The following is a 14,311-nucleotide window of genomic DNA, read 5'->3' on the forward strand; positions in this document are numbered from 1 at the left end:
AATGGTACCTGCTGTGCTCCCCTTGCCTAGAAATCCACCATCTCGTCGTCAGAGGCAAAGAGGTTGGTCAGGCATGACTTACCTCGGTCCGTCCACACTGGCTGCTCCCTCTCTGTGGTTTCTCCACCATGAGGGTGACCGTTCCGTTGCTCCTCAGGGTGTCCTTGTGGCCGTTACTGAAGATGGATGTGACGTCTGTCCTTCTCCGGTCACCGAGTACCTCCCCTGATGGCCATCACCTTGTGAAGATGATGAACAGCAGCTTTGAGAGGATGTCAACCACTCCAAAACTGGAAGCTCATCTTGTTCCCTTGACATCTCTAAGAGGTCCCAGCTCCATGTGAGCCTCAGCTCTCCCAGCACTGTGTCCCCTGTGCCTGGGCAAAGCTACTGATCCCTCCTGTGATGGAGGAGGGTTGAGTGTCCCCCACATTGGCTCAACATGAGCAAGAACACCCCGGGCACCGCCTGGGTTCCTACCTACATGCACTCCCATGGCTGTGCCCCCTGAAAGGAAAAGCAGCAACAGCCACGGTGGAGGAAGCTCAGACATCCACCCGGCACCGCACCGGGGGTCCCTGCCCACCCAGCCAGTGGAGAGACGCCGAAACACGCTGCAGTACCTGGTGCCGGCACAGACCCGCTGGAGGACATCGCAGGGATGTATTTATAGGTCGCTGTTGTCCCCTGGGCGTGCAGCTTACGGGCAAAAGAACGGCTGAAACAGGCTGAGGGATTCCCCCGCTGCAGCCTGGTTTAGTTTTGGCTGTTTTGGTCTAAAATAAGGCCAGAGAGCAGCCGTTTTCTGAGCCAGATTTGACAGTTCGTTTTCCAGCGCTCAGCCCAGTGGTGCTGCCAGCTGGTCCAGCACGGTCCAGCCTACACCGTGTTTCCAGCCCGGCACGGTGATCAGCTGCTCCAGGCTCACGGATCCTCATCCCCACGCCGGTGCTGGGAACGGTGCTGCCGCTCTGGCCCCGCTGCTGGCTTTGGCTGCCTGCGCTGGCTCCAGCATCACCTCCAGCCCCGCACACCTCTCAGTACAACCCCAGCGCAAGGTGGAGTGACAGTGGGGCTGGCTGCGGGGACTCGAGCCCAGCTCCGTCACCGCAACACCCCCACATCACCGCGCCGAGCTCATCCGCGTCCACACGCTGGCACTGCCGCTCGCTTCCCCGTGCCCAGCTTCTCTCTAAACTCAGACACGTTTCACCGGAGACACCCTGCGGGAGTAAAGCCGCTCCTGTCCTCAGCAGAGCTTTTGAGTTGAGCACAAACCACCGTCACTTCTCATTTCACAGGAACCCCCCCAGGAACACGGCGGCACAGCCCCGGGAGCGCGATGCTGGTACGAGCCACGCTGGGTGGAGGAAACCCACCACGCCGCCCGCAAGAGGAGGAGGGCATCCTCTTTACCTCCTTTGCATCTGTTTAATCCAGCAGCTACTGGAGGAAAAGAAATTTAAGATAAAATATCACTACTGATATAATTTATTCTCCTGTCTTTTAGTTGATGTTTTACATCGTTGCAGCTTGGGCGATTTTTAATGGGCTCTTCTAGCCAAGATCGCGACTTAACCAAGCACCGACAGCCCGCAGTGTGTTTTGGGCTGAAAAGACATGCCTGTCTTATCAGCACTCACACGGGGTGCCCGCCCAGGGCTGCTGCTGTTTGCCTCCTTCCTGCAGCGCCGGGGGATGTTTGCTCCAGCCCGGGCGATTCCTGGAGGCTGCTGCACGGCTGCAGGGTGTTTCACAGCAGGCTTGGCTATGGGGGTGAATAAATAAAAGGAACTGCCTGAGCGGGGGGAACAGAGTCAGAGGGCAACTGTCTGTGCCCCTTTGGCTAAGAGAGGTTTGGTGTCACATCCACTTGGCTCTCGCCAACATCAGCTAATGGTTTCTGCTGAAGATGTGTCCCTTGAGGACGCCCGGCACGGCTCCAGGATCCATCACCGGCCACAGCCACACACCCTTTAGGGAACCTGTGGAGAAACAGCAGCTCCCCAGCATCCCCTGGTCCTCCACCCATTGCGTCTGCATCTCACCCACCTCGGAGTCACCCTGACAACCCACTCACAGTTACCGTCCCGAGCCCGTCCCCCTCCCAGCCATCAGTAAGGGCTGGACACCCCGCACCGGCTTTTCACCATTTTTAGCAGCTTTTGCTTGAATGTGAGGAAAACGACGGCGAAGGCCACGAGGGCGGTGAGGCAGGTGGGCAGCGCCAGCACCAGGTAGAGCAGCGCCAGGTCAGCTGTCTGCCAGCGGCAGCTGCGCAGGACGGGCTCAGGCAGCGCCCGTGGGCTCAGTGTGCGGGACGCGAAGCTGCACGTCACCTCCCGCCCGTCGGGGACACGCAGCCCCTCCGCCCGCTGCAGCGCGTCCCACCAGCCCAGCGTGCAGCAGTTGTAGGGGTTCCTGCTCAGGTAGAGCTCCTGCAGGCTCGTCCCCAGCGGCGTCCGCGCCACAGCCGGCGGCAGAGCCGGGAGGCTGTTGTCCCGCAGGTCCAGGCTGCGCAGCCGCAGGACGCCCAGCGACTGGGGGAAGACGCTCAGGGAGTTCCCCGACAGGTCCAAGCGCACCAGGCTGTTAAAGGTGGAGAAGTCCACGTCGACGGAGGAGAGGCTGGTGTTCCTCAGAGACAACACGTGCAGCGTCACAGCGAGGTCCTGCAGCCAGCCCAGGTCCCCGGACAGCAACTGGTGATTGTTGGAAAGGTCCAAATGCCTCAGCGATGTCCCCTGGAAGGGGCGGCCGCGCAGTCCCCGCAGACCACAGCCAGCCAAGGAGAGATGGGCCAAGGTCTCCACACCCCTGATGTCCACGCAGGGGGGACTCTCCGCCTCGCCTGCAATGGCGGGCTGGGGACAGAGGTCAACCCGGTTGTGGCTGAGGTCTACAGTAGCGATCTTCCTAGTGTAGGTGAAAAGCCCAGGAGGAAGCACCCGCAAGCTGTTGGTGCTGAGGTTGAAGAGCTGCAGGTTGGGCAGAACGTCCCCAGCACCCACATCCACCCCCAGCTCCTCCAGCCGGTTCTGGCTGAGGTCCAGCTCCGTCAGCATGGCCAAGGGGTCACCCTCCGACAGGTCAAACATCTCCAGGCAGTTCTGGTTGAGCTTCAGGTGGGTCAGGGAGGGCATCTGGGCCAGGAAGCCCTCAGGCAGGTACCAGACCTGGTTCTGGCTCATGTCCAGGAGGCGCAGGGAGGAGAGGTTGCTGTGGCAGATCTCATCCCACAGATTGACCGTCATGATGCTGGTGGAGTTGCCGTCGATGAGCTGGAACTGCACCGTGACGTTTGCCAGGGACGTGCCGTTGGGGAGGCGCTGGTAGAAGCTCATCTCGTTGTCCTTCAGCAGCAAGGAGCGCAGCTTGCTCTGCCGCGGCAGCACGGGGAAGAAGAGGAGGCGGTTGTGCGACAGGTCCAACACCTCCAGCTCAAAGAGGTCATCGCTTTCCAGGGACAGAAACCACTCGATGATGTTGTTGCTGACGTTGAGCACCCTGAGCTGGGTCAGGCCAAACTCCACGACACACGGGAGGCAGTTGTAAGCTATGTTGAGCCTCTGCAGCCTCTGCAGCCCTTCGAAAGCTTGGTCAATCTCAAAGATGTAGTTCTTCTCCAGGTTCAGCTCCAACAGCTGCGTCAGGTTCGTGAAGACGGACGAGTCCAGCCTCATGATGATGTTCCTGGCCACAGATAAGGACTCCAAAGAAGACAAGTTCCAGACTAAAACTGATACCATATCCTCAGTGAGGCGGTTTCCAGCTAGATCCAGCGTCCTCAAGGCTGGCAGAGCAGAAAGAGCAGCTGCTGTCAGCGAGTAGTTGGTGGAGAGGAGGTTGTCGGCCAAGGAGAGCACACGGAGGCCTTGGCTGCGGAGGAAGGCGCCAGGCTCAATGAGCTCCAGCCGGTTCTTGGTCAGGCTGAGACGCTGCAGCTGGCGGTAGGAGAGCAGAGAGGCATTGCCCAGGACACGGATAGTGTTGTCATCAAGTAACAGCTCCTCGGTGTCACCTCCAAGGTTTCCTGGGACGGAGCTCAGCCATCTCCCAGTGCAGTCCATGGTGTTCTGCACCTAAAGAGCAAGAAGTGGATAAGTATTGCTGCTCTGAGAGGTGGAGATTGCAGAATCACAGAATGGTTTGGGTTGAAGGGCCCTTCCCAGCTCCCCCAGTGCCCCCCCTGCCATGAGCAGGGACATCCTCACCAGCCCAGGTTGCTCAGAGCCCCATCCAGCCTGGCCTGGGATGTCTCCAGGGATGGTTCATCCACCACCTCTCTGGCCAACCTGGGCCAGGCTCTCACCACCCTCAGCACAATTTCCCTTTATCCAGCCTGAATCTCCCTCCTTTAGTTTAAAACAATCACCCCTTGTCCTATCACAACAGACCCTGCTGAAAACTGTCCCCATCTTTCTTACCAGCCCCTTTTCAGTACAGAAAGGCCAGAATAAGGTCTCCAAGATGCGGGGACATGAGGAGGGAGAAGCATGGGGAGCAGAGCGAGGATGGCAAGAGTGGCTCTATGCTCAGAGCCTTGGCACCCCAGTCCATTCCTTCACTAAGCCGGTAGCTGGGAAGGGAAGGTCTGGAGACACTGAGGCTTTGCTGAGCAGGACCACGCAGCGGGAAGGGCGAGAGTTTGCGAGACAGGAGTTACTTACAAGCTGGCAACCGCCGGGAGATGTTGCCCAGGCTGCGACCGCCCCGCTTCTCCATCCTGCTGCCAGGAGAACCAGAAGCAGGGGGAGAGCGGAGAGCGGGGCCTCCATCTCAGTGGCGGCACTCCTGTGGAGATGGACACAGAGGGGAGAGGGTCAGAGCTGTAGAGCATTCATCCTGAAAGGCGTGGGATTCCCAGGGAGCCCAGCATGGCCCATGAGACCTGGGACACCATGAGCTGTCCATGGAGAATCACACAGAATCACAGAATGTCAGGGGCTGGAAGGGACCTGGAAAGCTCATCCAGTGCAATCCCCCCATGGAGCAGGAACACCCAGATGAGGTTACACAGGAAGGTGTCCAGGCGGGTTGGAATGTCTGCACAGAAGGAGACTCCACAACCTCCCTGGGCAGCCTGGGCCAGGATCTGCCACCCTCACCCCCAACAAGTTGCTTCTCCTATTTCAGTGGAACCTCCTGTGTTCCAGTTTGCACCCATTGCCCCTTGTCCTATCACTGGTTGTCACCCAGAAGAGCCTGGCTCCATCCTCCTGACACTCCCCCTTTCCATACTGATCCCCATGAATGAGTCCCCCCTCAGGCTCCTCTTGTCCAGCTCCAGAGCCCCAGCTCCCTCAGCCTTTCCTCACACGGGAGATGCTCCACTCCCTTCAGCATCTTGGTGGCTGCGCTGGACTCTCTCCAGCAGTTCCCTGTCCTGCTGGAACTGAGGGGCCACAACTGGACACAAGATTCCAGGTGTGGTCTCCCCAGGGCAGAGCAGAGGGGCAGGAGAACCTCTCTGACCTACTGACCACCCGCTTCTAACCCACCCCAGGTACCATTGGCTTCCTGGCCACAAGGGCCCAGTGCTGGCTCATGGTCACCCTGCTGTCCCCAGGACCCCCAGCTCCCTTTCCCCTACACTGCTCTCCAACAGCTCATTCCCCAACTTATACTGGAACCTGGGGCAAAGATCTCCACCACCAAGCCCACCCACCCCGGCGGGAGCCCTTGGTGGGGTTCACCAAGAAGAGCAGGCAAAGGGATGCGGAGGTGGCAGCCCGGTCCCCACCACACGTGGGAAAGTCACCCTTGTTGCTGCACAGCTGCTCAAACGCCACTGAACTGCAACCCCCCGGCAGAGGTTTCCCCCGTCAGGGCTCGTGTCCCCCTCACCTGCACCAAACACCCCCCGGGGACACCGACCCGGCCACCAGCGTGTCCCCTCCAGCTCCCGTCCCTGCCCAGGTCCCTGGGGAGGTGGAGACTCTCCAGCACCAGCTGCCCCCTTACTCACTTGGTGGAAGCGGAGCTGACGGCATTTGCATCTGGGGAAAAGCTGAACCTCAGGCAAATGAGCAGAGATGGTTTGGTGAGGGCTCGGCAAGCAGCGTTTTCATAACTGCCGGTGGTTGAAGAAGAAACAGGGGGTTATTTTGGGCAACCCCTGCACAGCTGGAGCCTCCCCTCAAAGAGGGAGCAGGGGACGCATCCTGGGCTGTCTCCTTCCTTGGGACAGCCAAAAGCATTAAGCTTTCAAAATGGTATTTATTGATAGGGATGGAGAAGCAGCCCTGATTCCCCAGTCTGGAGCTGGTGCACAGCAGCTTGTGCCCTCCCAAACCCTTGGTCTCCAGCAGCACCCAGGCAGAGCCACAGAATCCCAGAATCCAGCCTGGTTGGGTTGCAGGACCTCTGTAGATCCCTCAGTCCAACCCCTGCTCACGCAGGGTCACAGAGCAGATCACACAGGTGGGTCCAGGCGGGTTCAAATGTCTCAGAGAAGGAGACTCCACACCCGCTCTGGGCAGCCTGGGCCAGGCTCTGCCACCTCCCAGCAAACAAGTTTCTGCTCATGTTCAGATGGAGCCTCCTGTGTTTCAGTCTGTGCCCGTTGCCCCTCACCCTGGCGTTGGGCACCATGAACAGAGTCTGGTCCATCCTCTGACACCCACCCTGAGATATTGATCCATTGATCAGATCCCTCTCAGCTTCTCTTCTCCAGCTCAACAGCCCCAGCTCTCTCAGTGTCTCCTCAGCACAAAGATGCTCCAGACCCCTCAGCATCTTTGTGTCCCTGCGCTGGACTCTCTCCAGTAATTCCTTGTCCCTCTTAAACTGGGGAGCCCAGAACTGGACACAACTCCAGATGTGGCCTCACCAGGGCAGAGCAGAGAGGGAGGAACAACCTCTAACCTCCCTCGACCTGCTGGCCACACTCTTCCTGCACAGTGGCAGAAGAGGGATGTTGTTGTGTCCAAAACCCAGTGGCTTTGGCTCACCTTGAGCCCTGGAGCCCCCTGCAGACTTCCCTTCACCCAGCTCAGCCTTCCTTTGGTTCCCCCCAGCACCAGCCGCAGCTCTGTCCTCCCGCGGCCAGGGGTGCCCACGGTCCCACTGAGGAGCCCACACACCGGCGGTCCCCACCGCGCACACCGGCGCCGCGCTCACCCGCGTGGGCATCAGCCACGCGTGGGCACCACGGATCTTCAAGCTGGCCCCACAAAAACCCCAGGTGGGATTTTCCCCCCCAGCAAAGCCATTGGGGGGCAGTTACTCACCGCGTGCGGTGGCACACGGGGTTCGCCGCCGCTCATCCTGCAGCGGGGGGACCCGGCGGCTGCGCCCCGTGGCTGGTGGGACACAGGCAGGTGCGACCCGCGGGGTTCTGTCCCACCCGCGCTGGCGCCCAGCACCGATTTAGCCTTTGCGGAAGGAGGCAACGGAAACTGCAGTCACATGGAGGCAGCGGCGCGGCCGGGCGCTTCGCTCCCTGGGCTCGGCGCTCACTAGAGGGTCATGCACTGCAAACAAGGAGGAACTGGGGGGGAAACCTGTTCCCCCCAAGGGTCACACAGCTCCTGGGGACGAGCCAGCAGCGGGGACAACGCTGGCACCGTCGCTCCTCTGCACTGCTCCAGCAGCAAAACCCCTGTGAGGGTTTTGGGCAGCCGGGGTGTCCTCACCTGCCCCCCACTCTGCCGGTGCTGGAGAAAAGCCACCATTGGGCGGTGTCCCCTGCATGGCACCTGCTCCTGTCATGTCCCTCTAGTCCCCCGCTTGCCTCCAGCGCCCAGCGCAGGGGCTTGAGGATGTCCCTGCTCATGGCAGGGGCTGGACTGCATGAGCTTTGAAGGTCCCTTCAACCCAAACCATTCCATGAGTCTATGATTCGGCAGGAGCTGAGGGCTGCGCTTCCCACAGGGGAAGAAGGAGGAGCTGTCATTTCCTGCTGCATCCCAAGATGAGATTGAGCACGTCCCCAGATGTTGAGTCCCCGCTGTGGGACATGGGACCCAGCCCCTCGTGTTGTCCAGGTGACATTCGGGATGCTCAGATCCCACCACCCGCAGACCTTTGGGTCTCCCGGGGCTGCTCGGGATTTCAGCAGGACCAGCAGGACCCATCCGGACACAGGGACCTCCCAAGTGCCAATCCCGATGTGCAAACCGGCATAAATGACTTTTCCCACAACTGCCGAGGCAGAGAGACAAAACCCCACATTTCCAAGGCAATATGAACAGGGAGGCCCCATCTCCCCGCTCCATGTCTCCCCTCTCGCAGAACCCTCATGAACCCCAAAATCCCCAGCAAATCCAGCTGCTGAGGGGGAAAAGAGTTTGCCTGGATTGACCCAGCTGGGAAAGGGTTCAAAACGCTGGAGAAAGGTTTCAACCCTGCAACAGGACCCTGGGCGGCAGGACCAGCTCCTGCAACCTCTAGGTGCCAGCACCCGGGAGATGAACCGTGTGATTGCGGCACCCCAAGAGATGTCACAGCCCAGGTCACTCCCACCTGCAAGAGCAAGTGGCCCCCAAACTCCCGCAGCCAACTCAAATCATTCTTTTTCTGCATTCACCCTAAATTTAATTCCTTCTCCGGAAGGAGCCTGAGTTCTCCCACGTCACTCACAAAAAAAAAAAAGCCCTGTGGTTTCATTTCCTCCATTTTCAAGGAAGTTTGAAGTATAAAAATCAAGAAGGAAAAGAGAGAAGCGCCTCCTCATCCCGGCGAAGCAGAGCAGATGGCAGGAACCTCGCAGAGGGGTGAAATTCCCATGGCGTTACTCGAGGTCACGCGAAGGGCTGAGGCCGGGCGATGGTCACAAACCCGCTCCTCGTCCTCAAAACATGAGCCCAGCCCACGCCAGACCCACTCATCTGCTGCTTGGAGAGGCAGGAGCCAGCAGAGGTTCAGCCAGGGCTGGGTGTACAACTCGAGCATCCTCACCTGTGATGATACCCGGTGATCCGGAGGCTCCTGGGAGACCTGCTGATGAGATTCCTTCGTGCAGTGCCACCAAAGGAGGTGCCTCAAGGGTCAAACCAGCTTCTGCACAGTCCTGGAGGAGCTGGGAGAGAAAATAACCTGCTTCATCCTCTGCTTCATCCCCCAAGCCAAACCAGCGCAAAGCCCGCGCTGGGGCAGCCGGCAGCAGCCTCGTGTTTCACACTTTCCCCACATCCTGCAGCCGGAACCATCCCGAAGCTGCTGCTCGCTCCCCTCCTCTTCCTCTCAAGCAGCATAACATCCCCACCCAGCCCTCCCGGTAAGGACTGGATGTGCGATTTGAGGTCTATTTTATTGAGTTTTTAATATAAGCACAGAAAAGGTGTAGGGACTGTGCTGCCAGGAGCTGCTGGGGTGATCAGCTGAAAAGTTCCAATCTGGCTCAGTGCACAAGCGGATTAAATTGAAGGAGATTCAGCAGCATGCAGTCATGTCCATGAGAGGACTGAGAATCCCCATTTGGTTTTACACCCAGGAGCTTCTTCGGTTCACAAAATCACAGGATCATTTGGTTGGAAGAAAACCGTGAGATCATCGAGTCCAACCATAACCCAACTCCAGCACTGCCCCGTGTCCTGAGAACCTCATGTCCGTCTGTCCAACCCTCCAGGGATGGTGACTCCAGCACTACCCTGGGCAGCCTGTTCCAATGCCCCACAGCCCTTTGGGGAAGAAATTGTTCCCCACATCCACCCTCAACCTCCCCTGGCGCAACTTGAGGCCGTTTCCTCTGCTCCTGGCGCTTGTTCCTGGGGAGCAGAGCCCGACCCCCCTGGCTCCAAGCTCCTTTCAGGCAGTTCAGAGATCAGAAGGTCTCCCCTCAGCTCCTGTTCTCCAGCTGAACCCCCCAGGTCCCTCAGCCGCTCCCATCACACTTATCCTCCAGCCCCTCACCAGCTCCGTTCCCTTCTCTCCACTCGCTCCAGCACCTCAAAGATTTACTTGTACTGAGGGGCCCAAAACTGAAAATCCTCCTACCTCCTCTTCCCTCCAAACCATCTTTTTTCCCTTAACAACCCGCAAATTGTGAAGCACAAAGCAAGAGTAAAGCTGCAAGGAGAGGGCAGCCTCCTAGTCACCTGGGACACCTGGGAAAGGAGAAACTGCAACAGAAATCTGCAGCCCCGTCGCTGCATCTCAGCCTGCCCTTGTTTTTCCTGCAGGAAACAGGATTTTTTCCGGAGTGGAAGCACCAAGAGAAAGGTCACTCATGGTTCACACACCAGCAGGACAACAGCCTCGGCTGAGTCGGGGCAAAGCAAAACAGAAATGTTTCTCCATGGGCTTCCTCTGCTCCCACCGTGACTGGCGAGAATCAAACAATTGTTCTGCAGGGGATGGTCACAGAATCCCAGAATGTCTGGGGTTGGAAGGGACCTGGAAAGCTCATCCAGTGCAATCCCCCCATGGAGCAGGAACACCCAGATGAGGTTACACAGGAAGGTGTCCAGGCGGGTTGGAATGTCTGCAGAGAAGGAGACTCCACAACCTCCCTGGGCAGCCTGGGCCAGGCTCTGCCACCCTCATTGGGAACAAGTTGCTTCTCAAATTTAAGTGGAACCTCCTGTGTTCCAGTTTGCACCCATTGCCCCTTGTCCTATCACTGGTTGTCACCCAGAAGAGCCTGGCTCCATCCTCCTGACACTCCCCCTTTCCATATTGATCCCCAGGAATGAGTCACCCCTCAGTCTCCTCTTGTCCAGCTCCAGAGCCCCAGCTCCCTCAGCCTTTCCTCCCACGGGAGATGCTCCACTCCCTTCAGCATCTTGGTGGCTGCGCTGGACTCTCTCCAGCAGTTCCCTGTCCTGCTGGAACTGAGGGGCCACAACTGGACACAAGATTCCAGGTGTGGTCTCCCCAGGGCAGAGCAGAGGGGCAGGAGAACCTCTCTGACCTACTGACCACCCGCTTCTAACCCACCCCAGGTACCATTGGCCTTTCTGGCCACAAGGGCCCAGTGCTGGCTCATGGTCACCCTGCTGTCCCCAGGTCCCCCGGGTCCCTTTCCCCTACACTGCTCTCCAACAGCTCGTTCCCCAACTTACACTGGAACCTGGGGTTGTTCTGCCCAGATGGTGCAAAGCGTCCCTGGAAAGGCTCTGGCTCCTGCAGAGGGAAAAGGGACGGGGAGAAGAAGCAGCCACTCTGGGAAACGAGCCTGGGATGTCTCAGTGAAATACTGACAGAAAATCCAGGCTGTGGGAAACCACAGACAGCGTTACAAAAAATGTTACGTAGGATTGAGCGACAGACTGTGTCACAGCTGCATCTCACCCTTTGACCCATCAGAAAGGGTTCAGACCAGCGTCTCCCTCCGGCCATTCATTCCCAGACTCTGTGGTGAGCAACAACTCTGAACATTAAAGAAAATCCAAGTTTTCTCTTGCAAAGCCACATCATATTTGCATTTGCTGCTCGGCTGAAGTGAGGGCAGCACAAAGGTATAAAGAAGACACAAGTGAAGAAGGTATTTAATTACCTGCTCTGGGTAAAACAGGGGAAGCTGAAGGTTTAATGCATCTCAGAAGCTGCCAGTTGTGGTAGTTGCCTCTAATTTAAGATGAACAATGACCTAAAAGAGAAAACAGATCATTCATTCATTTGATGGCCATATAAATGATAGTTATAAACAATGAATGTAACTGACAACACACCATCCATAACATTTCTTTCTCTCACCCTTTTTAAGACATTATTTCAATCTTTGCCTATGTTTGTATATTTCCCCTGTTCCCATAATAAAGTGAGGGGAATATATTCTCTTCCCATTTTAAGTGACATTTTGGTAATAAAAAATTAACAACAAAACAGATCTCCACCATTCCCTCATATTTATTTTATTCTCCTGAAATAGACTGCTTCAAAAAATGTAGTATTCCTACAGTCCTGCTTCAATTACAACCATTAAGAGAGAAAAATTGTAGATGTTGGGAGCCCCTACCACTTTTCCAAGAATAAATAAAACGTTGTGTATCAGTTTAACATCCCCAGTGGTCCAGCTGTACTAGTGGCTGGGTAGCAGTCAACAATATGATGGTCACTGTCACCTACCTTCTTTCCCTCAGGAGTTTTGAGGATACTCAAAATATAAGCCCTACCCCAAAAATAAGCCCTAGTTACAGTTCATTTAAAAAGTCAATTTAAATAGCATCCAGGCAGCTATACGTGAAAAACAGTAATCCGTTTTGGAGCAACAAACTGGGAAAATGATGCCTTTGTGCTTGGAAGACGTTTGACCAAGGACCTAAATACCAAGCAAAAGACCAAGCTGGTTGAGATGCTCTAGAGAACTGCTCGCAATGCATCTGCAGGAGAAACAAGTGCCCGGAGCCAGAGAAGACGACGACTTCCCCTCCCAGGTCTCCTCAAGAGCTGGAAACCCTCAGGACCGGGTTGCTTATGTCTACGCTTTGGTCTCTGGTTGCACCTAGACCTCAAAGTCTTGCCCTATTTTTCCCCACGGTGTTGCCAGATGTGGATAAATTGGTCTCAGTTTTGTACTGTACAACAAAATAAACCAACAGAAGTGATAAAAACACCCAACCCACCTCCTCCAGCGTGTTCACCAAAGTTTTTAGCGTGAAACTGTCAGGCTCTAAGTCACCAGAAGGAGAAGGCACAGACAAGTCACCGCCTTGACATCATTCAGCAATGCAAATTGTGCAAGAAAAACGACCCCCATCTGCAGTCACACGTCCGCCCTTCCTGCTGCCGTTCCGCTTAAGAGAAGCGAGTAATTGTGTCATTAACGCGGAGGGAAGTGAAACTATCTCAGCTTCTGACGGAGCGAAGCGCAGCCCACCCGGCTTTCCCCTCTGGCCGAAACCCCCACGTTGCTCACCCACAGCTCTGCTCCAGGTGCACTGCAAAGGGCTGGGACCAAGCTGGACCGTTCACCCTCCAAAATCTTCCTTTCTGTGGTCTTCAGCCTCGGGGGTCAGCTCCTTTCCAGCATGACGCTTTTGGGACAAGTGACAGAGAAAAGCCAGCCTGCCAGGTTTCGCGATGGGCATGTCCTCTTGTACGTACACCATATTCCTTGCTGTTGTGTAAGAAAGCGGAAAAAACGGCCAGGATTTATGGCTCTGTGTTTTTTTTTTTCTTAAACAAATTAACACAAAGGTGACATCATTGTTTTATTTGAAAACTCATACCTGAAGGTTTTACCTGGGAGAGACTCAAAGCAGGCGCTCAGCTTTCAGATGGAGCACTGAGTTAACACAGGAATGCCGGAGGACAGAAAGTTCAAACAAAGGCATCAATTAATAAAGTAGATCTTTCCCTCCTGGACTCTATCGTCCTTCTAAAAAGAGCAGCTGCTGATCTGTGACATCCCAGAGACGCTCAGCGCAGAATCACAGAATCCCAGAATGTGAGGGGTTGGAAGGGCCCTGGAAAGCTCATCCAGTGCAATCCCCCCATGGAGCAGGAACACCCAGATGAGGTTACACAGGAAGGTGTCCAGGCAGGTTGGAATGTCTGCAGAGAAGGAGACTCCACAACCTCCCTGGGCAGCCTGGGCCAGGCTCTGCCACCCTCACCCCCAACAAGTTTCTTCTCAAATTTAAGTGGAACCTCCTGTGTTCCAGTTTGCACCCATTGCCCCTTGTCCTGTCACTGGTTGTCACCCAGAAGAGCCTGGCTCCATCCTCCTGACACTCCCCCTTTCCATATTGATCCCCAGGAATGAGTCACCCCTCAGTCTCCTCTTGTCCAGCTCCAGAGCCCCAGCTCCCTCAGCCTTTCCTCACACGGGAGATGCTCCACTCCCTTCAGCATCTTGGTGGCTGCGCTGGACTCTCTCCAGCAGTTCCCTGTCCTGCTGGAACTGAGGGGCCACAACTGGACACAAGATTCCAGGTGTGGTCTCCCCAGGGCAGAGCAGAGGGGCAGGAGAACCTCTCTGACCTACTGACCACCCGCTTCTAACCCACCCCAGGTACCATTGGCTTCCTGGCCACAAGGGCCCAGTGCTGGCTCATGGTCACCCTGCTGTCCCCAGGACCCCCAGGTCCCTTTCCCCTACACTGCTCTCTAATAGGTCATTCCCAACTTACACTGGAACCTGGGGCTGTTCCTGCCCAGATTCAAGACTCTACACTTGCCCCTGTTCTATTTCATTAAATTTCTCCCCGCCCAGCTCTCCAGCCTGTCCAGGTCTCTGGATGGCAGCACAGCTTCCAGTGTCAGCCACTCCTCCCAGTTTGGAGGGTGAGGCCACCAGGCCACAGGCTGACATGTAAAACCAATTTATTTCCGTATTAATGAGGCTCAGGAGAATGTTAAATGTTTGTTCCAACTTCACTCCAGTTCTGCAGACATCAATTATTTTTTGGGGAATAAGACAAAA

At 56.4% G+C, this 14,311-nt stretch overlaps 1 protein-coding gene across 7 annotated transcripts; it reads right to left on the reverse strand.

Moving 5' to 3' along the window:
* Positions 1 to 1,473: 1,473 nt before the first annotated feature.
* On the reverse strand, positions 1,474 to 13,511 carry NRROS (negative regulator of reactive oxygen species). Of its 7 annotated transcripts, none has more exons than XM_082056008.1 (8): positions 13,129 to 13,511; positions 12,803 to 13,003; positions 11,441 to 11,533; positions 11,007 to 11,067; positions 8,902 to 9,022; positions 5,969 to 6,073; positions 4,671 to 4,794; positions 1,474 to 4,082 (listed from the first exon to the last, which is right to left on the reverse strand). In XM_082056008.1, exons 7-8 carry the CDS (start codon positions 4,776 to 4,778, stop codon positions 2,115 to 2,117), a joined length of 2,076 nt encoding a protein of 691 aa, XP_081912134.1. In that variant the 5' UTR covers positions 4,779 to 4,794; positions 5,969 to 6,073; positions 8,902 to 9,022; positions 11,007 to 11,067; positions 11,441 to 11,533; positions 12,803 to 13,003; positions 13,129 to 13,511; the 3' UTR covers positions 1,474 to 2,114. The 7 variants fall into 7 exon arrangements, with proteins under 7 accessions (XP_081912134.1, XP_081912132.1, XP_081912133.1 ...); XM_082056006.1 differs by having other exon boundaries at positions 13,116 to 13,511; XM_082056007.1 differs by lacking the exon at positions 11,007 to 11,067 and having other exon boundaries at positions 13,116 to 13,511.
* Positions 13,512 to 14,311: the final 800 nt, after the last annotated feature.

The sequence above is a fragment of the Streptopelia decaocto genome (assembly GCF_964273445.1).
Source record: "Streptopelia decaocto genome assembly, chromosome: 6".
Classification (NCBI taxonomy): domain Eukaryota; kingdom Metazoa; phylum Chordata; class Aves; order Columbiformes; family Columbidae; genus Streptopelia; species Streptopelia decaocto.